Source organism: Octodon degus, unplaced genomic scaffold, assembly GCF_000260255.1.
Source record: "Octodon degus isolate 3935 unplaced genomic scaffold, OctDeg1.0 scaffold00089, whole genome shotgun sequence".
In the NCBI taxonomy this organism is placed as follows: Eukaryota; Metazoa; Chordata; class Mammalia; order Rodentia; family Octodontidae; genus Octodon; species Octodon degus.
The window spans coordinates 1761509-1772820 of NW_004524665.1; the positions used below are offsets into that span (position 1 = coordinate 1761509).

At 46.7% G+C, this 11312-nt stretch overlaps 1 protein-coding gene across 1 annotated transcript in view; it reads left to right on the plus strand.

The window, feature by feature from the left end:
• The window catches only part of LOC101559712 (nuclear body protein SP140), a 77773-nt gene that overhangs the window by 21406 nt on the left and 45055 nt on the right, over positions 1–11312 (plus strand). Inside the window, exons 2-8 of the mRNA XM_023722058.1 lie at positions 1577–1724; positions 3348–3516; positions 5627–5710; positions 7170–7280; positions 9363–9443; positions 10147–10233; positions 10575–10709. Of these exons, the coding sequence (XP_023577826.1) occupies positions 1577–1724; positions 3348–3516; positions 5627–5710; positions 7170–7280; positions 9363–9443; positions 10147–10233; positions 10575–10709 (815 nt within the window). The remainder of the gene's footprint in view (positions 1–1576; positions 1725–3347; positions 3517–5626; positions 5711–7169; positions 7281–9362; positions 9444–10146; positions 10234–10574; positions 10710–11312) is intronic.

Genomic DNA, 11312 nt, shown 5'->3' on the forward strand with positions numbered 1-11312 from the left:
CTTTGCTCCATGCTCTTCTTGACTTGATGGAGAAATCTGCCATTATTTCTGATGGGTTTTCCTTTAAATGTGACCTGTTTCTTTTCTTTAATGGCCTTTAGTATACTGTTCCTATGCTGAATTTCTGGGCTCTGATTATTATATGTCTAGGTGTGGTTTTAATTGGGTTGATGTTATTTGGAGTTCTATATGCTTCAGTTACAGGAATGTCAGATTGTTGCCCCATATTTGGGAAGTTTTTTGCTATTACTTCTGCCCATATCCTTTCTATATCATTTGTATTGACTCCTTCCTTCTCATTGATGCCTATTGGTCTCACATTGTTCATCTTTGCATCGTCTTGCAGGTATTGAATTATTTTTTCCTGCGTCCTAATTGTTTTTAAGAGATCTTTTCTTACTTTTTCACTAGCTGCGATGGTGTCTTTAAGGTCAGAAAGTCTATTTTCACTTTCACTCAAACGGTTTTGCCAGCTTGTGATTGATGTTTTAATTTCCTGTATATCATTTTGAATCTGTTTCATACTATCTATTTCTTTCCTATATTGCTTATTCAGGGGTTGCATCATTTTTATATTCTGCTCTATTTTTTATCAGTGTATTCTCTAGAAGCACTTAGTACTTCTTTGATTATAGTTATCACTATATTTTTTAGTTCAGAAATTATTTCTGATCTAATTTCTTCTAACCTTTCTGCAGTTGTTTCTTTACTTCCAACGCTATTATTTCAGAGATTTCAAGTGTGTGATTTCCAGTTTTCTCTGCATTTGTACTGGGTGGACTCGGGGCCTGAGACTGCATTTTGTTCCATCTCTTTGTCATTTTGTATAGTACTGTCTTCTGACCTTTGGTGTAGCGCTTAGATAGAGTTATTACCTTAGCACCAGGTCTGGATCTATGAAGTTCAGATTCCTCCAGGTGGTGTGGCTTGGATCTGGCTGGAGTCTGGCTGCTGTGCTCCACTTCTTCCTCCTGCCACTGTTGGAGTTGAACCCTTTGTGTCACTCTGGCAAGATGTTCTGCTCCTGAATCAGCTGGGTGGGTCTTCCCTCTAGCCTCTTTGCAGGGAGATCTGCTGAAGGGTTCCATGCTGGGCCTCCGCTCTGGGTTGAATGAGGATCCAGTGGGCCCAGGGCAGTCTCACCCATACTCTGGGCCTGCACTCTGGGTCTATTTGGGATCTGGTGGCCCCTGAGTCATCTCACTCACACGCCGGGCCTGCACTCCTGGTCTATTCAGGATCCGGAGGGCCCAGGTACTCTCACTCATGTGCTGGGCCTGCGCTCTGGGTCTATTCAGCATCCGCAGGCCATGGGCAGTCTCATTCACACCAAGATTTAACATTTCTCAGTGCAACATTTTCCTAGAGATTCAGGTCAGGGAGAATCCTTTCACTATCTATTGCTTATTTCTTTCTGAGAAGCCCCTCCATTACTTCCTAAATGCGAATTTCCCATGATCACTTATGTTATGTCTGCTGACTCTCCCTTGACTATCCTAGTATCTCAACTCATCTAGCTGCCACCAACCTCTTGGAAACTCAATATCTACTTCCACATTATATGTTTATTTCACAGGGCAGTCACAGAGGATGAAGTTTCACAGGAGGTCATGTTCAAGCTTTTCAGAACAAACAAAGTAGAAATCGCAAGTGCAATAACAAAGCCATTTCCTTTCCTCATGAGCCTCCGGGACCGAGCCCTCATCTCTGAGCAAATGTATGAGGTAAGTGAGAAGAAGCTCCTGGCAGGGCTAGGGCAGCTCCGTGCTCTGTTCTGCCAACATTCAGGGTGCAGCCAATGGGCTGAAAGGTCTTGAGATGATGGAGCAGGAATCCTCCCTGGTGCAGGGCACCTTGGACACATTTATACTGCTATGGCAAGCTGAAACAACACCCAGAATTTGGAGGCAGACTTATTTAATATCTGACAAGGGATCAATCCTTACAAAAAGCCAGGCCCTGATCATTGATAGTTTGGGGCTTAGATGAGATAAACAAGCCGGAAGTACAGAAGCACAGTATTTGGTGTTTATTGATCGGTTCTTATAACATGCACCATAATGACCGACTATGCATCACAGTGACCAGCTATTTCTAGAAGTAACAGAACTTGTTACCTGGGCAGCTAACAGACTGGCTGGGGAAGGGGCACTTTCTGCTACAGTTTAATATATAAACACTCGCTACAATTAAAAGTCAGTAAGCAAAAGGGTGGCCAGATAACTCAGTGGACTAAAGCACCTGCTTAGGCAGAGCACAGGTATCGGGGTTCAATCCCTGGCACCACAAGCTGTGCCAGCCCCACCCATGGGATGCACTAAAACAGCAATTGAAACTGGGTGTAGGGGGCTGGGGAGATAGCTCAGTGGAATACACACTTGTCTAGCAAGTACAATGTCCTGAGTTCAATCCCTGGTAGCACACACAAAAGAAAAAAAGAAACTAGGTGTGGTACCTGTAATCCCAGCACTTGGAAGGCTGAAAACAGGAGGATCACTACAAGTCTGATCTGTGTAGTGAGACCCTGTAGACCCTGTACTAAATACATAAAAATTTTTAAAAAGTCAATAAGCATTCCAGGCAGGGCCTTATTACGAAACCAACTTATTTCAAATGCTTGACCCTGAGAGATTTGGAACTCACAGGCTAGGTGTGCCACACTAGGAGACATTTGAAGGCAGGTGCTTGCTACTCTCTGTAAATGGTTTCTTATTCTTTAGACTTTTATGCAACCACAGACTGCCGGTAAAGGGCACTGACGGTTCCCCGGGGAAGCTGGGAACAAACCTTTCTGGGATGTTGAAGCTGTGACGTGTCTTTAGGCAAGGATCGCAGAAGAGGGAAGAGGCCACTAGCTCTCTTGGAGTCCTTCAGGCCAGCCCAGTCTGAGAGAGGATGATGGTGCTTATCCCGTCAGCAGAAGGGTCACTTTTGAAAAATTCTGGTCTGGCTCTTCAAGATCCACCTGCATTCAACTTTGAGCACACTTTTACTCTTTTTAAAATTAAGTTTATTTGTACAATTTAGACATTCATCATAGGGAATTTGTACTCATACAAGATGTATCTTGGTACCTCTTTTTCCCCCATTCCCTCCCCTCCTTTCAACCCCTCTTCTCATCACTTACAAAGTTTCGTTTCCATTTTATTCTTTAAAATCACTATCTCTTCCCAATAGCATATCAATGTCACAGAGCCAGGCTCACAAAAATAATGGCAGAGGGCACTTAATATTATATGCCAGATTCTAATATTTTGTGAGAGAACAAATTGTCAGTGTGTCAATCTAACTGTCTTTTGTCACCCATAAAGCCAAAGCCACGTAATTCTCCATTCCATGTCTTTAAGGATTTTCAAGATGCTTGTACAAACCTGGTCCCGGTGAGAAGGGTGATGTACGATGTCCTTACCGAACTGCAGAAAACTTTCCACCCGTCGCTCCTGAAAGTGCTGTTCAGCAAAACCAACCTGCAGGCCTATCCTGACTTAAAGAAGATCTCCAGAAGCTTCTCATATGGTAACTAGCGCTCGCAGTGACTTCTGGGGGGTGCAGTCCGATCTGCTCATTCATTCTTCATTTATATTTGACAAGAGAAATTCAGTGATGAAACACACGTGCACGAGCCACGTCTTTGTGGCACTTACGTACACACCAGGTAATCCCACCAGTGGCGGGTTTGTCCTCCAGGATAGTCACCAGAGGAGCCCAGGAAGCCAAGCCCAGGGACGGGCAGCAGTGGAGAGCTGTGAGGTGCAAAAGGGAGGCTGACTCACAGAGGATGGGCGGGAGCTTTGGAAGCTGATTTTGTAGAATCTGACACCTAGCACTAAAGAATTTGACATTTCTTTTAGGGGGAAACAAGCCAAGGATATTTTAGCAAGCAAAAAGTAGACATCAGTAGGAAAAATAGGATGTGTTCAACTTGGGAAAACTATACCTTGGTTATAAGAAGAGCCCTCTCCTTTCCATACCATGATACGTTCAAGTCAGAAGAAGCAACAAAGGAAATCAAGCTCGTAGACACAGGTTGTGGGGAGATAGCCTGTCTGTACCCAGGATGCATCAGGTCGCAGTACTCAGGGAATGCTGTTCCTTTAGGGCCCACATCTCTTTGTCTCTCTTGGTGAGACAGAACATCAGGCAGGGAGCAGAGCTGCTCACTTATGGTGGTCAGGAGGCAACCATGAGCCACGGGACCCTGCTCCCTCCCACTAACCCCACACCCTGCATCCCATTTGTTACTCTCCAGCACTTTTCAGCCTCATCGAAGCCTGCCCAGGGGCTTCCCATCCATTCTCTGTCCCTCTGGACCTCGCAGATTTCCCTGTGTCCCCCTCCAGGTGTTACCCGGCTGTGACGTCACTGTGTTCTGGGCATGGGAATGCATCCCTAATTGTCCCCTAGGTCGTCTTTGCCTTACCCTTGCTGGTCCCCCAACCCCAGAGGCTATTGACCCCAAAGGTGTGCTCCCTTGTCAGAGCTGTAGGTGACATCTTTCTTCATATCTGGTTTTGTTTTTCCTCCTGTCTTTTGGGTCTTGTTTCTTCATCTGTGTTTGCCAGGCCACTGTGAAGTACAACTCTGACACTCAGTGTCCAGAACTGGTTTCCTGCACGTCCCCTTGCTACCTCCCAAGGTCGCTGCCTCCGATGTGGCAATAGTCATTTTGTTTGTGGCATTCAGAAAGTGGGCTTGTCCTGTTTTCTCAGATCACCACACACCCCCTGGGGAGTTCCAGCCCCTTGTTGAGGCTGTCTTTTCTTTTCTTTTCTTTTCTTTTCTTTTCTTTTCTTTTCTTTTCTTTTCTTTTCTTTTCTTCTTTTTCTTTCTTTCTTTCTTTCTTCTTCTTCTTCTTCTTTTTTTTTTTTTTCAGAACCAGGGATTGAACTCAGGCTCTTGTACTTGCCAGGGAAGCACTTATTAACCTGAGCCATCTCCCTGGCCCACTGCTGTCTTTCTTTTTCACTAGATCATCTTCCCTGACTGGGTTAAACCAAAGGTCCTCTCCTTTTGCTTTCTCTCCTCCCCCCACTCCCTCCCTCTTTCCTTTCCTCCTTTCTCTGCTCTTAGAAGCTGTTGTACACCTCCCTCATGCTCCTGCTCTCTTAGCTTCCCTCCTTCACTCCCTCTCTCATTTTTTCTTCTTGGTTTTGTTGGAGATTGAGTCTTGCTATGTAGTTCAGGCTGGCCTTCAACTCACTATGTGGCCCTGGGCTGGCCTTGGGGTCACAGTGATCCTCCTGCCTCAGTCTCCCAAGTGCTAGGATTACAGGTGTGTAGGGTAAGATTGGATCCTGCCGTGTGGGATGTACAGACTCAAAAAAATAGAATCTGAAGGAAAATCCCTAAGACATGCATACTACACATTGTAAGGAGCATCACAGACATGAAGAAGAACTGAGAGATGAAAATTCTTGGCGTAGAAGCAACACAAGATGACTGAACAATTAGAAAGGAAATGAGGTTGAGCAGACTAGAAGCAGCAGAGCCTGGCTTTGCGGGTGGGGTCTTGATGAGGTCCCTTGAGTGCATGCTCACCAGTGCACTGAACACCAGAGTTCAGTGGGAAGCTGAGGTCACCCTCATCCCTGAGGCTGGCTGGTCAGACACCTGTGTTTCCCTGCAGTTTCCCATGAACATGTGGCTCTCCTGCAGACAAATGGAGCAGATGCTGGAGAGATACCCAGAGTACCACCGGGCGGTGGGCAAGGTAATTATGCTTTAAACTACCAGTTTACCTCATTGAAATTGTTGGTCCAGCTGCAGGCCAGGAGCACTTCCTTCCTTCCCTCTGCACCACCCCCAACACAAACACACACTTTTGTTCACCCTGTGGTTTCAGGGACAGGGAGAGGGAGGTGAAGTCTCTTAATGGAGGGGCTCTGGGGGATGGGCAGAGAGGAATAAAAATGTGGATTAGGGGACAAAATGAGATTCCTAAGTGAGTCTAATTTTATCTAAGTGAATTTGGGATCTCAACACAGGCTTGTCTCTTAGTGATGGGGAAACACTGTGGGAAATGTGCTGTGAGACGATTTCGCCATGGTGTGGGTGTCACAGTGTGTACTTGCGAAGACAATCATGTGTCTAGGCTGCAAATCCTGTAGCCTCACAGTCATACATGTGGTTTATCCCTGCCTGAAATGCCACTCAGTGTTCCATGACTGGACCACCAGGTTGGTGTTTGGAAGGAAGAGCTCACTTCAAACTTACCTGTGTAGGAATAATGACACACGATGTCTAGGAGAGCCACGTGGAAGGGAGCTTAAAAAGATACAGAGAAGACAGGGAAAAGAGTAGGAACCTCATGGAAGAAGAGAAAGATGGAAATGCAGAGGCAGGGTGGAAGTCAGGAAGGAGAAGCTGAGTCAGAGACCCATGAAGCTGAGTCAGATTACCCATTATCTTCTCTGGTTTTGCCCTAGGCATTGAACCCAGGACCTTTGCACTACCCCGCATTCCAGATCCTTCTCTACATTTTATTCTGATACAGTGTCTCACTAAGTCTCCAAGCTGCCCATCTTGGCCTAAACTCAGTCTTCCTGCCCCAGTCTTTCTGAGTGCTGAGATTCCAGGCAAGCACACCACTGCAGGCCACCCACTTCACCTATTCATATTTCTTTCAACACAGAGAGACACATATTCTTTCACGTGCTTTGATGTCCATCCACCCATCTATGCATTCATCTACCCATCTACTCACCAAGTCATCCGTCTATTCATCTCTCCACCCACCATCCCTCTGTCCACCCATCCCTCACCATCCAGCGTTCTTGCTGCAGACAGACTGCCCAGCTTTTACTCAGGAGAAACAAGCGGCATAGCAGGCTACAGACTGACGGGGATTTCTTGTGTATAGAATACAAACAAAGCAAGGGAGAATGGAAAACAGACCAAATCTTTACAAGGTGCAAGCCACACGGTCTCACTGTGCCATTTTTCTGTCTTACTCTCTATGTACCTCTGCCTCCACAGACCTGCTTCTCAGTGAGCTTCTCTTCAATTGTCCTGGCCTCCTCCCTGCTAGCTCTTCTTGGCTCTTATTTCTGTGACCTTTTCTCTTTCCATATCACTGTGTGGAACAGGCCCAAGGGTTTCCCACCATGGCAGTACAACACTCTGGGAGCTCTGTGTCCAGCTCACTGTTGATCCTTTCCTTGTTTCTGCAGGGATTTATGATCCACAAACTCCCCAGATAACTCACAGAGGCAAAAGGACCCTCAATCTCCCACCAGATGAAGGAGAAGGCAACAGCAAGACTGATTTCCAGTGTCCTTTAGGTAAGGAAAACAATCTCCCCCTCCTTCTGTCCTGATCTTCTCTTCTTTATATTTGTACACATACAGAGGGAATTATGTTCATTTTCTGCTTTGTTTTTCAAAACTGCTAGAGAGGCATAGGATAACGGTGAGGCAAATGGCTGAGGGGGGAATCCTGTGTAGAGAACATGGAAAGAGAATATGCCAAAGTTGGGCCGTGGTGCCAGTGAGGAAGGCATCATGCACAAGTGTCAGCAGGTTATGGCGGTTGAGTGGGGAGATTCTGTCAGCTACTGGTGGAAGTGCTAAGCTCCTAGACCTAAGTTTTGTGAGTGACTAAAATCTTGCCAGTTAGAGAAGTCACATTGGAAGCTCTTAGCAAGAACTTAAGGAAGTCATGTGGGAAACTTAGGCAAGAGCTGACCAAAGAAGTAACTGGTGCAGTGATTCCTGTGAAAATGGGAGAATTTTTGTCAACCTCAGGGCTTAAGGTTGAGGAAAATGTAGAGAAGATAGAGGAAAATATAGAGAACACTGGCCTTAGGCAGGTATCCAGACGGGTTAAGATAAAACCAGAGAAACAGAGACAGAAAAATAGAGATTAAGAGACAAAGTAGGAAGGGGTTAACTTCAAAGAGAAATAAGACATAGAGGAAAAGTTAGAGAAAGGTACAGAGAGACAAATGACTACTATTAATGACATGGGAAGCAAGCACAGGGGAAGCTATGCACAGGAAGAGGTGAGTCAAATAAACAGTTTCGAGAGTGAAAACTGTGTCTAAGGGAAACATTCACGCATAAGTAAGAGTCAGCAGACAGGGCAACGTCCAGAAAGGGGTCTCTCTTTGAGGGAGTTTCCCACTGAGATCTTCCCAAGCAGAGTGGCTGAGATACATTCAAAGTTCTAACCCTCCTCCTGGCATTTCCACCTGCTCTCAGATAGTGGAACGGTTCTCAAGTGCGTGTCTGCCAGGCTGAGCTATCTTGCGAGCACATTCTTCCACGTACCTGACGGTGCTTATTCTAGAAACTTCTTCATCCCAGTGTTCAGAAACTGAGCACTCCCAGTAGAAATCAATATTTTTTCTGACACTGGGAACCCCTGTCTTTCCAGGTTTCCCTCTCTCATAAAGGATAAACACCCCGAATTCTCCTACACTCTTCCTTCTCATTTTCTTCACTTTTGCACAATTGCTCTTTGCAAGATGAATATCAGACCCTGTCACTCTCCATTTATGCATGGTGATCTTTGTTGCCTGATTATCCAGTGATTTCCCTTCCTGGAGATCTCTGTGACTTCTACCCACCCCAGGGCTGCACGCTACGTCCTCTGCCTCATGTCTACCAACAGCATCAATGGCCCCCAAGTTTGTGACACTTGGATCTTTCTTTTCTAAAGAAGCCATTAGTCTCACCATCCCCACAGCGGGTACTGTTACCTGTGCTCCCTCTGCTCCTTGTCCCCTCTCTGACCTAGATGCACTCTCCTATCCAAGTGAGGACTTTCCCAGAAAAAGGGCTGAGGCTGTGATGGGAAGGGGAAACAAATAAGATGAGGAAAGATGGTAAACAGCAGGACACATGAGAAAAAGACAGGAGCACGAGAAGGGGACAGAGGGACCGGTGGATTGCTAAGCAGTCTAAAGCACCTGCTTAGGCAAGCTTAGGCCAGCATCCAGGGACAGTGGTTCAATCCCTGGCACCACATGCTGCACCAGCCTCACACCCAGGATAGAACCAGCCACAAAGAAAGAAAAAGGGGGAGGGACAGAAACACATAGAACAAAGAAAAGCATGTGGAGATGTTGGAAGTTAGGAACCAGGGCAGACCTGCGGCACAGGGCAGAGGAGAGGGGAAAGGGAGGAGAGAGAACCAGGTGGGTAGAAGGAAGAGCACTGGAGGGGGCTGTGCCTTGGGATGGTGACGGGTGTGTTGCCTACATGTGAGGTGAGCCCAGGGGGCAGGCCCTGAGTCTGGAGAGGTGCGGTTCCGCCCTGGAGACACTGGAGCTCCCTACACCCTCATGACAGTCCCCCACAGGTTCCCTCTAGGGCTACGCTGCTTTTGGCTGTGGGCAGAGGGATTTCATTTCTTTCCTGCAGAGAACAGCAATGACTGTGTGGAGATGTCTGAGGCAGAGGAGCCCAAAGAGGCCTCAAGCTCCTTTTCAAGGCATGGGCTGGGTAAGGAAACGCTGCCTTCTCTTTTCAATTTTTATTAGTATATGTTTGTGATCCATGATAATCATATTCATCTTGGGAAATGGGTGTCTCTACATATTCCATTTTGATAGCGTTTGGGCCCCAGCCCTCCTGCATCCCCTTTCCTCCCCCACCTTCCTGATTCCTCTTCTCATCTCCAGAGTCTACTTCTGTGTTTCCTACCGTTGCTCTTTTATTTTGTTCCTTTAAATTATTCATATTTTGGGTCGCCCATATTAGAGAACCTTGCAAGAGCTAACCTTCTGGGTCTGTGTGTTGCATTTAGTATTATGTTCTCAAGACTCATCCAGTTTCTTATTCAAGACTCAAACTTGTCCCTCTTCCAGGCCCAATAGTACTCCATTGTGAAGGGGAGCACTCCAGCTGGGGCCTCAGGGCGGCAGCGGTCCTGCACGGCATGGGGTGCTGCTGGTGCGATCTGAGGGTGCTCTCGCAGTCTAGCCCATTCTCAAGAAGAGTGCTTGGCATTTACCTTGGTGGGGTAGGGGAAACGCAAAGAAAAACTCTTAGGGGTTCGTGTGGCCCCTTACTGGGAGCGTGTTGTTGCACATGCGTATTGGAGGAGTGGCGCCGAGGAAAGGCAGTGTCCCTTTTTCTTTTTCACTCTTTCTGCTGCAGATTCCGGGTCCCTCCATAAGGTCCGTCTTGTCTTATATCTCGTCAGCCTCCTGTGACCCTGAAGCTCCCCAGGTGACTAACGGAGATGAAGCAGAGGAGACTGCGAGCCAAGCACCATGTCAGGAAGAAGAGGGTGACCATGTGTTCTCCTTCCAGTCACTAACGAATCTTTCTTTTCCTGTCCGTGGAAAGGAAAAATCTCTCCTTTTCCCTCCCATTCTCCTCCCCTACTCCTTTCATGTACCAGACAGAAGGAAGGTGTAGAGCCTATGAAGGGGCCAGAGACAAGGAGAGGGCAGGGAGGGACCCAGGTGGGTGGACTGATGGGAACAGAGGCAGGAAGGTCTTAGGGCAGGGATGTCCGCCTACAACTTGAGCTGCCTGGGTCTTCCCGGTTGTCTGGGGGCGGGCTTTCCTGCTATGACTTCCCCGCGTCACACGGAAGACCTCTAAGGGATTCATGGTGTTCTGCAGAAGGTAATGGGCCCTGTTTACGGAGGCTGAGTGGAGAAGAGCCCGGAACTCCCACCAAGTCTTTGTCCGGGAACAGAGGCAGGGACTGTTTGGACTGCGAGGTGCCCACGCCGAACTCTGAGCAGGAGCCTCCTGGTGAGTTGCCTGTGCACACACTTTACAGTGAAAACATCCAGTTACTCCTGGGATTCTGTTTCTAATTTTTACTCAGAACTTTGGGGAGAAATTCAAGGAGAAAAGGAACCTTGAGAAGGCCTATGACCGGAGTTGAGTCTGATGTCAGGTCTGTGTTCACATTCAGTTCTCCTAGAAGCATGCCAGGATGGCAGAGAACAGTTCTGGGCTTTCTCCATACATACCGACGCTGTTATTTCAATTCATACAATAATTTCTATTCTCACTCCTTATACTCTATGAAAACAAAAAAGTTTAGCATTCCTCTGCAGACTAATTATTTTTATCATTTTGTTGTAAAGTTAAGGCTTTCAAGGAAAAAGCACCATTCCAATGGACAGAATTCAGATGAACTCTTTCTGAAACTAAATGCTGTTTTTGACCAGTATTCTCCATTACATCGTTGGACCCTACAGAGTGCTTTGGTGAAAACATTGTTACCCTTTATCCTCAAAAGCCTTAAGACTACAGAAGACCCAATGCTATTATGGGCTTCTGTACTCTTTTAGAATATTTTGCTGAGTTTACACACCTATAATATTCAACAACGGAACTTAAAAAAAA